The sequence below is a fragment of the Carassius auratus genome, chromosome 8 (genome assembly GCF_003368295.1).
Source record: "Carassius auratus strain Wakin chromosome 8, ASM336829v1, whole genome shotgun sequence".
NCBI classification, from domain to species: Eukaryota; Metazoa; Chordata; class Actinopteri; order Cypriniformes; family Cyprinidae; genus Carassius; species Carassius auratus.
This window is the reverse complement of record NC_039250.1, coordinates 28,645,705-28,662,249: the sequence shown is the minus strand read 5'-3', so window position 1 is coordinate 28,662,249 and position 16,545 is coordinate 28,645,705. Positions and strand designations below refer to the sequence as shown.

General features: G+C 38.3%; 1 protein-coding gene across 1 annotated transcript in view; it reads left to right on the top strand.

The window, feature by feature from the left end:
• The window catches only part of cacna2d3a (calcium channel, voltage-dependent, alpha 2/delta subunit 3a), a 173,035-nt gene that overhangs the window by 90,420 nt on the left and 66,070 nt on the right, over window positions 1-16,545 (top strand). Inside the window, exons 13-18 of the mRNA XM_026270653.1 lie at window positions 2,932-3,065; window positions 4,134-4,151; window positions 9,521-9,592; window positions 10,981-11,061; window positions 13,144-13,218; window positions 14,055-14,138. Coding sequence (XP_026126438.1) covers window positions 2,932-3,065; window positions 4,134-4,151; window positions 9,521-9,592; window positions 10,981-11,061; window positions 13,144-13,218; window positions 14,055-14,138 — 464 coding nt within the window. The remainder of the gene's footprint in view (window positions 1-2,931; window positions 3,066-4,133; window positions 4,152-9,520; window positions 9,593-10,980; window positions 11,062-13,143; window positions 13,219-14,054; window positions 14,139-16,545) is intronic.

Genomic DNA, 16,545 nt, shown 5'->3' with positions numbered 1-16,545 from the left:
AAAATTGGATGTGTAATATGACACCTTTGCTTTGAACTATTTTTATTGTAATATCAGTTTAATTATTATGATGGTACCCTTTAAACAGCTGTTGATAAGTAACTCTGCACTACATATCAACTAGGGGTCATTAGATAATCAGTATGTCTGCTAATTTAAATATATGCTAAGACTTTTGACTAAGATTTTGATGGTCAACCAACAGATAAACTGATATAAGTGTCTTTGCAAGTGCTTCAACTTACTCTACCATAATAGATTCAACCATACTTTAGCATATGATAAATGGATCATCACCTCAAGGAAGAGAGGGAAGGGGCAGCAGAGCTCATTAGCATTTAAAGGGACATGCACCGAAACGGGTCGCTGTGAACAGACAAAAGGGTGTTGTTTTACACTACCATTGAGACATTTTAACCAAAATATGCTATAGACTTTTCATTAAGACCCTAAAGAGTCATATCAACTTGTGTAAAATGGCCATCGGGTGACTGCTTTAATTAATAGGCACCGCCTGGCTAGATCTGCTACAAGGATATTCCTCTATCAAGCAGCAGCATGTTTCCTTTTGATTTTATGATCTAAGCATTTAGCAGCAGCATCATAGCAGATCTGGTCCGCCAAGACCAAACCTATACACATTTTATTTACATTATTAAATTAAAATGTATAATGTATCCCAAGAGTTGTCATGACTGAAATAATGTTAAAACTAGACACATCTTGTTTCCCTCTATCAAAACAGTTGCATAGGACATACGTATCCAAGTTCCATAAATATAATTTTTAAGAAATCAGGAACAGCATCAAGTGTGTCAAAGGATATCCAGAAACGGCAACAATACCAGGCAAAGGTCGGGGCAGGTGGCAGAGAATCCAAGTCGTTATATACACAATCCAAAGTCAAACACAGAAGAAACAAACTAGGAAACCGCTCAGAAATGCCAGACAGAACTAAACAAGACTTCGCAATGTGTGTGTGTGGATAAGTGCAGCCTTTAAAGTATCACTGATGGGAAACAGGTGAGATTCAATAATGATTTCCTAGGCAGGGGTTTATGGGAAATTAAGTCCAAGGTGTACTGTGTCGTGTGAAAGTCTGTGCGGTGAATAAACGGATGTGCAGTGACCGGATCACAGCAAATATCTTTACATTATATTATTTACAAAAGATTTTAAATAATTTTGGATTATTTTTAGACCTATTTTTGTATTTTTATTGACTTTTTTTAATAGCAGTTTTGGGTGACAACACTGTGTTGCTGATACTTGAACTGACAGTAAATAAGACCATACACAGGTTGTAGCTGACAGGATACTACAGGTGCTTCTCATTAAATTAGAATATCGAATAAAAGTTCATTTATTTCAGTGATTCAACTCAAATTGTGAAACTCATGTAGTTTCATGTAGTTACTCATCTGAAGTAGTCTAAGTCTTTGGTTCTGTCAATTTTGATGATTCTGGGTCACGTTTAACAAAAACCCACCAATTCACTATCTCAACAAATTAGAATATCATGACATGACAATCAGCTAATCAACTCAAAACACCTGCAAAGGTTTCCTGAGCCTTCAGAATGGTCTCTAGACAATAATTGACACCCTTAACAAGGGATGTACTGTAAGTCACAAAAATTGATTGCCAATAAGCTGGCTGTTCACAGAGTGCTGTATCCAAGCATGTTAACAGAAAGTTGAGTGGAACAAAAAAGTGTGGAAAAAAAGATGCACAACCAACCGAGAGAACTGCATCCTTATGAGGATTGTCAAGCAAACTGGATTCAAGGATTTTAGAGAACTTCACAAGGAAGTGAGGCTGGGGCATCAAGAGCCACCACTCACTGACATGCCAAGGAATTTGGCTTCAGTTGTTGTATTCCTCTTGTTAAGCCACTCATGAACCAAAGACAATCTCAGAGGCATTTTACTTGGGCTAAGGAGAAGAACAAATGGACTGTTGTCATTGGTCCAAAGTCCTTTTGTCAGATGATAGCAAGTTTTGTATTTCATAATGGCCTTAGAGTCTGGAGGAAGGGTGGAGAAGCTCATAGCCCAAGTTGCTTGAAGTCCAGTGTTAAGTTTCCACAGTCTGTGATGATTTGGGGTGCAATGTCATCTGCTGGTGCTGGTCCATTGTTTTTTTGAAAACCCATTGAGAATCTATGGGGTGTTGTCAAGAGGAAAATGAGAAACAACAGACCAAAAAATGGAGATGAGCTGAAGGCCACTGTCAAAGAAACCTGGGCTTCCATACCACCTCAGCAGTGCCACAAACTGATCACATCCATGCCACGCTGAATTGTAAATGAACATACTTTCAAGAAGGCCAACAATTCACTAAATATTTTATTTTATTTTATTGTTTTTATGAAGTATTCTAATTTGTTGAGATTGTGAATTGGTGGGTTTTTGTTAAATGTGAGCCAAAATTATTACAATTACAAGAACCAAATACTTAAACTACTTAATTCAAACTATTCAACAATGTGTTTCCCCTGTGTATCTCCACATAAGTGATCAATGAACAATTTTTCATACCGTGGTAGAGTATCCCTTTAAGCTTAAGCAGCATGTTCTAGTGCTTAATTCATGACAGGTCTGTATAATGCTTTTATTGTATATGTATTCTATCATCATGATGTGTTATAATTATGATTATGAGGTTTGTTGACAGCAACATTGCTTAGCAATTTCTGTAGACTGACTGTTTGGCTGTATGGTTTACCACACAATTTGATTTCCTACATTAGTGTAGAATTAGCATGTGAACAAATGTATACACTCACTCATGACAGGAGACAACAAATCATTGAGTGTTTTAAAGTTTGTATATAGTTTTACATTTTGTGTATATATTCACACATCATTGGATATATATCATTATATTAATATATTCATATATATACATGTTTTTTTTCTGTGTTGTCAGGTTATTTTACGCAGATCTCCACACTGGCAGATGTTCAGGAGAATGTGATGGAGTATCTGCATGTGCTCAGTCGGCCGAAGGTCATTGATCGAGAGCATGACATGGTTTGGACAGAAGCCTATGTTGATAACACTGTAAGTGTAACATATTTGTGCTTTTGAATTTTTTTCATTGTTAACGCCATGCACACAGAAAAGAGTATTGTGTATTGTGCCCACTTGTGCCCATTTGAATACACTGTCTGTACTGGTTAATTTTTTTTATGTAGATCAGGATACAGTGCATACGTTCTGAGTGCTGGCAAGGGCCTCATATATGGCTAAAACTGGGATCATGGACAAAGAAAAAAAAAAAAACTTTTCTGATGGACAACCCAATGTTAGGTTATATTCCGCAGCCTCCTGCTTCCACTATATATTCACTCTTTGTTCCCCTGCTGTTCACTTAGAATTATTTTCTTACCGGCCTGACTTTACTTGCTAAATTTAGATCTCGTTCCAGATCCTCACATTAAAATTTCCACTACTAAAGGAAAGAGAGACAGGCTAATAAATAGTAGACATGTTGTAATTTTATTAGTCTTGTGAAGACACAAAATTTGTTTAACAATTTGCTGTGAACATAGTAGGAAAAATAGTGTCTCAGAGAAAATAATAATGCAGATTGTAAAAATGTTTAGCTATTTTTTTTTTTTTTTTTTTTTTTTACAATTCATTTAACCGTCTGCTGCATGTCAACACAATAGGAAAAAGTGTCACAGACCAAGAAAAAAAATAGTAGGTTGTAAAGAAATCATAGCCTTGAAGCGTCTTGGAGACACAGTTCTTCTGGATTGAGTCTGTCTCAGTTTGTTCTGTTTCTTCATGTCGCTCCAGACAGACTGATGATGATCAGATCACATCTCACACACTCTCACTGGATTATTACAATTAATGGACAAATTAATGTTTGGAAATATGAACTGATATTTCCTACTGACACGTTATAGCAAAAGATAAATACAACAGATTTAAAACCATTTTTTAGCTGGTGAAAATACTAGTCTTCTAATATTTTTGGCCACCACTTCAACAGAGAGCGTTTGTATTAAAAGGTTTTTCAGAATGTATTTCAGATCCAGACTTTAGGAAGTAATGACCAGGAGAAGTTGTAATTTGTGTGTGAACACTCATTTGATCATAGTTTGTCTTTTGTCTCTGTAGCGTCCACAGGCTCAAAAGGTAAAGGTTTAATTCACATTTTGATTGTGATTAGTCGTGTTTCTACATAGCACATTAACCCATTACGTGGATCTGCTTTGTTACATTATATGTTGTGCAGTTTGGAAAAGTTTTCATTTTTATTTGACTTCTCATTATCTTTTTTTTATTTTTTTAAGTGATGACATTGTGTAGTCTGTATCAGTGCCATACTTGATTTTCCAGTCATCTGTGCACTCAGAGTACCTGTATTGCGGTTAATCGAAGTCTTTGTATGTGTTGGCAGAGAAAGACATGACTTGTCCGTAATTACACATCAACTCTTTCTTTACTGGTTGGCTGGCTTGACAAACCTATACAATTCTGTAGCTGATATACTGTACAATATTCTTAAAAACACTGCATCGTCTCATAGTTTTACTAGTTTACTTGAAGTATGTACCTAATTTCAGCTTCTGCTTCCGGTGCTCAGTGCTCAGCTTTCTCTTCTCCTTCGGTGCACAGTGCTGTGTGGGTCCGTGAAGTCCGTGTCCTTTGGGGCTGGCAGTCACACGCTGCTGGAGGGAAACACAGAGAATTATTAGCAGAGTCTTTTGGAGACATCTCTCTCCTCTGTGTTCGTCGACGCTGCTTATAAAGCCAGTCCTTGATGGGCTGCAGGTGTGATCTTCACCCGCTGGAAAGCGCTCTCCATCTCGGGGTTCCATGGGATCATCTCTGGTTGCCCCTTCCTGGTCAGGTCTGTCAGGGGAGAGGCTAAGGAGGAGAAGTTAGAGATGTAACAGCGGTAATATCCGCCAACCCCAAAAAGGCCCGTACCTGCGTTTTGGTGGTGGGCCGCGGTGCGGAGAGGATCACCACCACCTTCTTCTCATGGGGTCGAATGAGGCCGCGACCCACTTGGTAGCCAAGGTACTTGGCTTCGGTGAGGGCCAGGTGACACTTACGGGGGGGGTTGGTGGTCAGCCCAGCCTGGCGTAGTTCCCGACAGCTCCTTCCGCAGCCATTCCAGGTGGTCCTCCCAAGTCTCGGAATGTATGACTACATCGTCCAGGTAGGCGGCAGTGTAGGGCTGGTGGGGCCGCAGGAGGATTTCCATTAGCCGCTGGAAGGTTGCGGGAGCCCCATGCAGGCCGAAGGGTTGGACCCAGTATTAGCAGTGGCCACTAGGGGTCGAGAACGCCATCTTCGGCTTGACCTGATCGGTTAGGGGGACCTGCCAGTAGCCCTTGGTGAGGTCGAGAGTCGAAATGTACCGGGCCCTTCCCAGGCGATCCAAGAGTTCCTCGACCCGCAGCATTGGGTAGCCGTCAAACTCCTAGACTTTGTTCAGGTGGCAGAAGTCGTTGCAAAAGCAGAAGGTGCCATCGGGCTTTGGAACCATGACAATGGGGCTGGACTAGGGGCTGCGTGATGGTTCGATGGTCCCTAACCTCAACATCTCCTGTACCTCCTGGACGATGGGCATGACCCTGTCAATCCTCTCCCGCATCTCCCGGACATGCTCGATTGTGGAAGAGGAGCTCAAAGGGGGTAAACCCGGTGGAAGCTGGATCTATACTACGTGAGCTATGATGACCATTTTAGCATGGATGTATACCTAGCCGAATCTGTAGGGGGCGAGAATGAGTCTTTAAACCTGTGTGTTTGCATACTGTGAAATTACCACATCAAACGTGGCGTGCTAACATGGATGCAGCTGAAGCCGCCGGGTTGGCTTCAGGGATTTTTTTTTTTTAAAGAACCTTCCCAATGGAAACCTTGACAAGACGCACGTCTGTTTCACACATACTCCGTCTGTAGTGCGTATGCAGTCCGTGTGCGTTTCGTGTGTGGTGCAGAAGCAGCACGGACTCATACTCATTGTGCTTTCACACAGGACGCGTTTGCAGTCCGGTACTTGGTACGTAAACAATAATTAAACTGCTGAAGACACAAATGCTCCTGGAATGCACTGACAGACCGCAACCGCGTGAATGCTGGAATCCGTTAACATGGGTGGGTAAAAAAATACAAAACGCATATGCACTGCAGATGGATTATGTGTTAAACAGCTGTAAGGTTGTTTGCACTGTGTGCAATGTGCAATTTATTTACAGCTTTCTCAAGCAACTTGTAATGCATTTTGGAAACAGGAGATGAGCTTCTGGTCTAATGCACCACCTGGCTTGAGAAACCCTTTCTAAAAGACTTACTTTAAGTCATTATTTTATTTTGGTAGCACACATATTCTGAATGCCTTCGGCAGAATTCAAATGAGCCATTTTAATCTACATTCATCTTTAATTAATTCCAAGATTACAGTAAACTTAATGTAGATTAAAAAAAAAATTCTAGAAGGGAAAAAAAGTTCCCTTCGGTAAGATGCCCCTTAAAGCTGTAAAAAGAGTACTTATTGTGGAAATATACACTGTTTTAAAAAATACAAATAAAGGAAAGCTTTGAAAACACATCAGACCTCAATGAGGAAAAATACTGAAATGGACTGTGTAATGTGTTAGGAATGAAAGGATGCCACTGTCATGATTCTGCACTCGTCTTGAGGCAGGATCATGACACGCCCGTATTTTGTGTGTAAGCACATGGCCTTGTCTTTGGGTCATGTGCTTGTGTTGCCCCGTCCCCTTGTTATCCTCATTTTGTCATTATTGCTTTACCTGTGTCACCTGTCTTGTTATCATTCGTCTCCTTATTTCAATCCCCTTGTGTTCGCTGTCTGGTGCGGTTCATTGTTACACTTTGTCAAATGTTATGAGACCTGTGGATTGTATTTCTGTCGTGAGATTGCCTGAGTGAAGAGTCTTTTTGTTTACTGTTTGTTTCTAGTCTAGGTTTTGTTAAGTTATTTGTCTATTCCCTAGTCGTTGTTTTCCCCCTTGTGGGTTTTGTTTTCCTCATTTTGTCATTAATAAACCTTGTGTGTAGTGCGTTCTGTCTGCGCTTGAGTTCATCCATGCACCCACGTGACAGCCACATCATTTAATAGAAATGAAAATGATCAACCTACAGAGGGCTGAATTAAAAGAATCAAAGTTAAATGATTTATAGCAGGCTAGTCCATTATGCTGAAATTTCATTGCAGCAACTCAAAATGGAAATCTGTAATTTGTATTACCCCTCCATGTGCATGCATGCTCCTAATGAGATGATGGATAGTGTCCTGGGGTTTTTCCTCCCTGAACTGGACCAGGGCATCACTGAGTTCCTGGACAGGTGTCTGGAGATCGTTTTGTAGCGCTCTGGCAGTGCTCATTCTGTTCCTGCTTGCACAAAGGAGCAGATACCTGTCCTCCTGATGAGTTTAGGAACTTATACAGACCTGTCCAGCTCTCCTAGAGTAAGTGCCTGTCTCCTGGAATCTCCTTCATTCTCTTGAGACTGTGCTGGTAGACAAAGCAAACCTGGCAACGGATCATATTGATGTGCCATCCTTGAAGATTTGGACTGCCTGTGCATCTACTGTAGGGTCCAGGTATTGTCTCATGCTACCAGTAGTGAAAATGACCCTAGCCAGATGCAAAACTAGTTAAAAAAAGTCTGAAAAGATGTGTAGGGAAAAAGTGTCAGTGGCTTCCAGCTGTAAAGCCATTCCTGGACTCAGATCATGAGTCACACACACACACACACACACACACACACACACACACATATATATATATATATATATATATGTGTGTGTGTGTGTGTGTGTGTGTGTGTGTGTGTGTTTTTTGTGTGTGTGGAGTGTACTTTTAAAGAATACAGTTAGATACACACTGAATGTGATGTTTTCATAACTTAACTGCATGTTATTTGCAATTTTATGAAAATGTTTTGCAGTTTAGATTTATATTAAATGAAGTTAGTTGAATTTAAGAGTAGGACTTAAGAACATTGTTATAATACATTTTATAAGAGGTCAGCTCTGATAAAGATCATGAAACTTCTCTGTTTTAGAATACATATTGGGCATCAGTCAACCATACGATCCAAAACTGGTTTCAGTGGCATATCTGATGACTAATTCTGTTTTGTTCAGTATCACAGAAAAAAACACGTGAGTGTGTGTAGTGATCTCAGAGTCTGAGCTATTGTTGTGCTTCCAAATTCTCACCATAACCCAGCTCAATCATCCATCATTTCACAGATCATTTACTCCTGCAGACACATCGAGAGAGCAGAGTAAATAAGAGAAGAATATATATGACCGTTTGAGCTGATTTGTCTCTCTTCCACTTATGTACAGCTCATATTCATGTGTATTCTTGATTGTGTCTGCTATTACATTTGCTGTTTGCTGTTGCATTGTTGCCACAGGTAACAGTCTTCTTTATTAGCCTATAGTTAAAAAAATAATTTAAGTTAATGTAAAGAGTGATAAAAAATAACAGTTTTTTTATATATAGTATTTTGACATTCTACAGTTCATCAGATTATCAGGGTGGCTAAAATGGGAAAATATGGGTCAAGCAACAAAACAAAAATAATCATATCCTTATTCCAGTAATAATGATAATGTCACAACTAGCTAAGCACTTTGATAGATAAAGGGAACAAGAGTTGTTTAAATAACCTAAATATGTCTTATGGCAATAAAAAGCAATGCAAAAAACTAAAACAAACAAACAAAAACATCAGTTAAAAGAAAAGGCTTGTAAAATGATGAAAAAAATGATGTAGTTAACTGATGAACGTCCATAGTATGATGCATTGTTGGAAAAGTAACCAATTAGTCATGACTGTTTCCTGAAATCATGTGTGCACATCCCTCAGTTGAACCATGTTGGTTCAGCAGTATAAAGTACTGCCATCATCACGTCACACGCGTCCTCTGAGCTCTACATCGTGAACACGCAGAAGAAATAATATGAAGTGCACAGACATTTGATTGAATCCTGACACAGAATCTTTGAGCTACGCTGGTAATGATGGAACTCCTGACCATAGTTGACTAACAATGCTTTTGGGAAACGCACCCTGTAGAGTTCAGCTCCAAATCTTATAAAACACACTTGGCTAACAGTGTTGACTAACCCTGCCCTAGACACACATCAAAGTAATCCAAATAATGTCTGAAATATGTCCACAGATTCGTTTGCTTGAGAAACACATCAGATTCAAAAATACACTGATCTCAGATTTTCTTTATGAATTTGTTTCATTTTTTTTAATTATTTTAGTTCCAAAGCACCCTAATGACTTAACCATTCTGACAATTATTATTTCAGATGGTGATTAAATAAAATTAAATGTCAAAAAATAAAATAAATAAATAAATAATAATAATAATAATAATAATAATAATAATAGATAATCTGTGAAAACAGATGGTCAATCACTTTCCCATGAGAACCAGGTAATGAATGTTCTTCATTTGTGTCTCTGTTTTGTGTTGTTGTGTATTTGTGTAGCTGGAGGATGCTCAGGGTCCTGTGCTCATGACGACCGTGGCCATGCCTGTGTTCAGCACCAAGAATGAGACTGTGAGTCAAAACATTTAACCACTTAAACATGACAGCACAACTTATATATATATATACAGTGGGGCTCGAAAGTTTGGGCACCCCTTGCAGAATCTTTGAAAATGCGAGTAATTTTCAAAAAATAAGAGAGATCATACTAAATGCATGTTATATTTTATTTAGTACTGTCCTGAGTAAGATATTGTACATAAAATATATTAACATTTATTCCACAAGACAAAAAAAATTGCTGAAATTATTAAAATAACCCCACTCAAAAGTTATATATACTGTGTTCTGTTCCCTGATGATCCTCGACTGTCTTTCTGTTTTGTGATGGTTGTGCATGAGTCCCTTGTTTGTCCTGAACAGTTAAACTGAGCAGCGTTCTTCAGAAACATCTTTAAGGTCCTGCAGATTCTTCAGTTTTCCAGCATCTTTGCATATTTGAAGCCTTTCCAGCAGTGACTTTATGATTTTGAGATACATCTTATCTCACTGAGGACATTTGAGGGACTCAAACACAACTATTAAAAAAGATTCAAACATTCACTGATGCTCCAGAAGGAAACAAGATGCTTTAAGAGCTGGGGGTGAAAACATGATGAAGATGCTCAAATTTGTCTTATTATGTTGAAATATATATTTTTTTCCATTCAGTTCTGCCCTTCGTAAGCAACAGAAGATAATTTTATGTTTCCCGGGACACAAATTAAGTACAATTTACCTTCCAAAAGTTTTCACCCCTAGCTCTTAATGCATCTTGTTTCCTTCTGGAGCATCAGTGAACGTTTGAACCTTTTTTAATAGTTGTGTTTGAGTCCCTCAAATGTCCTCAGTGAGATAAGATGTATCTCAAAATCATAAAGTCACTGCTGGAAAGGGTTCAAATATGCAAAGATGCTGGTAAACTGAAGAATCTGCAGGACCTTAAAGATGTTTCTGAAGAACGCTGCTCAGTTTAACTGTTCAGAACAAACAAGGGACTCATGCACAACCATCACAAAACAGAAAGACAGTCATGGATCATCAGGTAACAGAACACAGTACTAAGAACCAAGGGTTCCAAAACTTTTGAGTGGGGTTATTTTAATAATTTCAGCATTTTTTTTGTCTTGTGGACTAAATGTTAAAATATTTTATGTACAATATCTTACTCAGGACAGTACTAAATAAAATATAACATGCATTTAGTATGATCTCTCTTATTTTTTGAAAATTACTCGCATTTTCACAGATTCTGCAAGGGGTGCCCAAACTTTCGAGCCCCACTGTATATATATATATATATATATATATATATATATATATATATATATATATATATATATATATATATATATATATATATATATATATATATAATTATTTTTTTTTGCTTTTAACATGCTTGTGTTGATTGTTTTAAGAGAAATAAAGGAATTCTTCTTGGAGTAGCTGGCACAGATGTTCCAGTGTCTGAAATACTGAAGGCCATCCCCAAATACAAGGTACACAGAAAAATCACCTAGAACTGTCCATTCATTAGAACCAGGAGCTACTGTTGAGTGTGTCTAGCACCAGAGAGTATGAATGGATGAATGAATGAATTCAATAATAATAAATCAATCATTTAAATAAACATATTATTTTATTTTCTAGAAGATGGCATTGTAATGTCATGTTCACTAAAGCACATACAATTATGTGACATCTGCAGTTTTGCCTTCTGAATTTGGTGCGCTTACTACTGAAATACAAGTTCCAAGTGAGCTGGTCAAATGCGCCATCTTTCTTATTTAAATGGTCATTAGACTTCAGTTATATCATGGATATGGACTAAGATTTCTAACTTGCTATTGTGGTCAAGTGGAGAGCCTATACCCGAACAATATGTAATCTAAAGAAAGATAAACTTGACTTTGCCAGCCTGAGAACTTATGCCAGGTAATAGGTACTGGAGTGCAACTAAGGCTACCCACCAAAAGGATCACAGGACCGTTCAATAAAGGGCAAGAGATGTGGCTTCAAAATATGTTCATTTATTTAACACACACACAATCAATCATGTCACATCAGTAGTGAAGAACAGACCCATATAATGCACACACACTTTATAGAACCAATACAAAATGTTAAGTAGAGCTGAGACTTACTAGCTGGGAGCTGCTTATTACAGTCATTATCTGTCCTGAAATGCACAATCACACACACACACACACACACACACACACACCTGCATACTTGAGTGAGTGAGATGGTTGATAATGATCATAGTAAGTGTGTTAAGTGTTACAGCTCACTGAACTGCACCCTCTTCAAATGAAAGTGCTTCTTCAGAAAAGTCTTCCATCTCCTATAGGTCTAGTTCTATGGTTGCTGACTGAGTTGCCACAAACGGTAGAGTCCTGGGAATCCAGTGTTGAGCTTGAGGCTGTCGAGAATGAGCAGAGAGATTTCTGTTGCTCTCTTACTCTCTGAACCATGTGCAATGTATTTCTCAGATGAAGTTCACACATGAGGAGTTGTGTTCAAGTCCGAAAGTTCACAATGCAAACTGTCAGCTTGTATCAGGTTTACAGTTTACTGTTGCTTCAGTCATGAATAAGTTTTCGCAGTGGGCAGACTGGCACTCTTTAGGAGCCCCATCCCTTGCTTGCTTATTCAAGAAGAAAATACATGCCATTGATTTGCGTCTTTTTCATGCATTTCATTCAATAATGTTGTGCAGTTTTACAGTCGGAGAGAAGCACAAACCTAATGACTGAGTCCACTACACAATGCACTTGACACTCTTTCTTCCTTTCTTTCTTGGGCAACACTTATATCATTGTCTAGCACACTGCACAAACAGACATAGAAAACTAATCAATGCAACCAGATGCAATACTAGAAGAAAGGCAGGTTACCAATGACACATTTCCAGGTAGAGCAAGTCCTAATACTGTATTCCTCATCCAGGTGATGTGACACAATAATTCTAATAGGAAGCAACAGCATATCTCAACACACTAGTCAGAGGGAGGAGGTGGTATTAGGGAGAGGAACATTCTCACACTGTCCTAAACCAGATTTGATGATGACACACAATGAGCGACAGATGTTTCTATTTTTGAAATGGTTTCTATTTCTGCAACATTGCAGCTGACAGCTTAAGTATTGATTGTGTTTCACATTATATGCAATTATTTCATTTGAGTTTAAATATCATTTTGTGATGTGATTATATCTTTATAAAAAAAAAAAAAAGATAATAATTTGAGCAAAATCTCAAAGAAAGTCAGTTCACACTTCGGCAATATTTGCAAAGTCTCCAGTTAGCTATTTTCTGACGTGCTAGTCAAACTCCTGTATTTAAAAATAAATAAATAAATAATGCTGAATATGTGCTCAACATTTATGGTCCACTTTACTGAACAAATTAAATGTGTACATTTGTTAAGTGTTCATTTAGTAAACTTTTAGCGTTACTCTAGCTTATAGACTGGTGAAGCACTTAAAGACGAGGTATTTGAAAATGTGACAGTATCTCTGAATTTGATTGCTGCTTGTGGTGTGTGTGTGTGTGTGTGTGTGTGTGTGTGTGTTCACAGCTGGGAATCCATGGTTATGCCTTCGCCATCACCAATAATGGATACATACTCACTCATCCAGACTTGCAGCCTCTGGTAATGTATTGCTTTTGATGATAATAGCGAAGAAGCAGTCCTCCAGCTCATGCTGAGGCTGATGGGAGAATGCATCTCATTAGAGTCATTGTGCTGTGAGCCGACAGCTGCATGCGGCTTCTGATCAACCGTTATGAGTGTTTGACAGATGATGAGATGGGAACACACTCCACTTACATCAACAGGCATAAGAATCAAAACCTCCTTCATGATCTCGCTGTTGTGTGAACTGATGTCGATAAACAAAGCTGTGAAACAGTCAAACAGGGAAAGTGCTCAGGATAAACAGGATCTGTGCAAGAGGGCAATGAAAACGGTCAACACCATCACAAGTTTTTATATATTAATATGTATAGAGTAAATATGAGAGATTTACTGGAGTCCAGGGTACTGCTGATGTCCCTGTATATATATACACACACTCCCATATTCAATCTACACAATGCAAAAGAAATGCACACACTTTTGTTATCTCACATTTTAAAAGATAAGCAGCTGGTTTCTTCCATTACTTTCATTCTGCCACTGGAGGGCAGTCTATATCTGTTGCAAAAAAAAAAAAAAACATCAAGTGACTCTGGTGTTCTGTGTTCTGTTATGAAAGGAGTAACCGCTTAGATAATATGATATCTGTGGGACAAACATTAATTAGAGTCATACACAATGTATTGACATAAAGAAAAAAAAATGTTTTGTTAATGTCCTGCAGAAGGAACACTAGGGATGAAAGAATATTGTGATGATAATAATTGTTTACTACAGTTTCACTCTAATGCACATAATGTAGTCCCATGTTAAATAATATCATTGGTGTTTCCATGGATTGTGTTTTCCAGTATGAAGAAGGGAAAAAGAGGACAAAATCCAGCTACAGCAGTGTGGATCTGTCTGAGGTTGAGTGGGAAGACAATGAGGATGAGGTAAAATGTTGGTTTTTATAGTTATAAGCAGTTTAAATCAAAGTCCTAGTGTAAATATGTTTATTAAAATCTGTTAATCATAATACAGAGCCGGAGCTTTATTAAGTCCTCTGTGCTAACTCCACTTGCTACCTTAGCTATATATATATATATATATATATAGGAGCTTAGAATTTTGGGCTGTGCTGGTACATTATAGAGTTGCACAAAACTATAACTACAATAAAGACGATTTAAATCACTTTAAAAAAAAATACATTTAACAAATACTGTTGTCTGTCTGTCTGTGTTCCTCTGTCTTGGTTTTGTGTTTATGGACTCTTGTTTTGAAGTGTTTTCTATTTCCATATGTTTCTGTCCTCTTGTCTAAATACCCACACTTGCAGTCTTTGCACTTGACCGCTTATGACGTATTTCCTCTATTTGGCCCAAGTGCCCAAATGAAGATGGAGAACACAAGTGCAGAACTTTTAATCACCTGATGGGACACACTAAGTATTGTAATAATGCAATTGTTTGTATAGATTTATTTTAATTTTAAATGCTTTGCATTTCAAAATAAATTTTAAAATATCTGTTCAGTAGTCCCATAACATGACACAATTTAATTTGTGGTGCTTCTAATTAAGGGATGATAGGCAGTTGCAACTGTTGTATAAAAATAAGTATCACTACTACTCATCTTTGCACCAATAAAATGTGAAACACTGTTTTTCTACCAAATTCTATGTAATTATATCTAATTATAATATCATTATATAAATTACATTGAAAAGGTTTCCCTGACCTCTTGCGAGATCTCTGCAAAAATATCACAATTTATTCCCAAAAATGATGCATGATAAAAATCTATTATACTGCAATAGCGCTCCGGAGCGGTATTCAAGTGTGTATTTTATTGTGCGTTAAGGGCACTGCGCTTTGGTTTCTTAAGACCTGGTGCAGTCTTACGCAACTCCTGTCACGCATGGTATTTGGACAAGGCATGTGTTTACTTGTTCAGGGCGCTGTGCTACCCTGTTTGTTGCTATAATTATGCTAATTACCCATCATAGTGATTCAATAGCCCTTTCTTTGTTAGCCTTATTATCTTGTGTATTTATACCACTGTGTTTCCCTTGCTCAGTGTCAGTCATTGTGCTTCTCTGTAGAAGCTCTTTGTTTTTGGTTTCCTTGTTTACCAGTGTTTGCTTTGTTCCATTTTGTTAATAAACTGTGGTGGGAGGAGCAAATGACAGACACAGTGGGTGAATAATGAAACTTTGATAATAAGAAAGTCAAAATCCTTCCTGCTTTAAAGTGCACTGCAATTATGTTTTCAAGACTACAGGACTTCAGGATGTGAATTATGTCATCAAGACCTGAATTGTATTCATCAGCCTTTGCTTTCATCCTGCATCGGTCTTCTGTATCAGTTTTTGCTGTCATCTTTCTCTGCTAATATCCATACTTACAAATAATAGTTTTCCACAACAAGATCAACAACGCTCCAGACACACAAAATCTCTTAAATATATTTAATTCTCTCCTCTATCCCCCTGTATCACATCCTTGCATCTCTTTAATAGCTGATGATTTTGCTACATTATTCACAGACAAAACGAATACTATCAGCAGTCAGTTCTCAACTCCACACCCACGGGAACTCAAACCAACCACATACACTGCTAAAACTTCCCTCTCCTCCTTCTGCCCCCTCACTGAGGCAGACGTATCGTAATTTCTCTTCTACAGCAACACTACAAACATTTTCCCTACTGCATTTAAACAAGACAGGTTTTATCCACTGCTCAAAAAACCTACATCAATCACTTCACTTGTAGATAGCTATAGACCTGTATCTCCTTCCAGACTGTTCGCTAACCAGTGAGGTTTCAGAAGTGGTCATTCAACTGACACTGCATTACTGTCAGTCACTGAAGTCTTGCAGATTTTGAAAGCTGATTCCAAATCATCAGTTCTCATTCTGCTGTATCCATCAGCTGTTTTAACACTGTGAATAATCAGATCCCCATCACTGGACATCAGAGAGATTTAACTTTGCTGCATTGAATCTTATCTCTCAGGTAGGTCTTTCAGGGTGGCCTAGGGAGGGGAGGTTTCCAAAGCACATCCTCTGCTCACTGGGGTTCATCAGGGATCAGTTCTTGTACCCCTACTCTTCTCTTTATACACTACATCATTGGGACCCATCATACAGGCACATTGTTTCTTCTACCATTGCTATGCTGATGACACACAGCTCTATCTTTCATTTCAACCAAATGATCCCACAGTAGCTACATGGATCTCCGACTGCCTGGTGGACATCTTGTCATAGATAAAAAATCACCAACAACTCAACCTGGCAAAGACTGAGCTCCTTGTCTTCCCTGCCACTCCAACACTGCAGCATGATGTCAACATC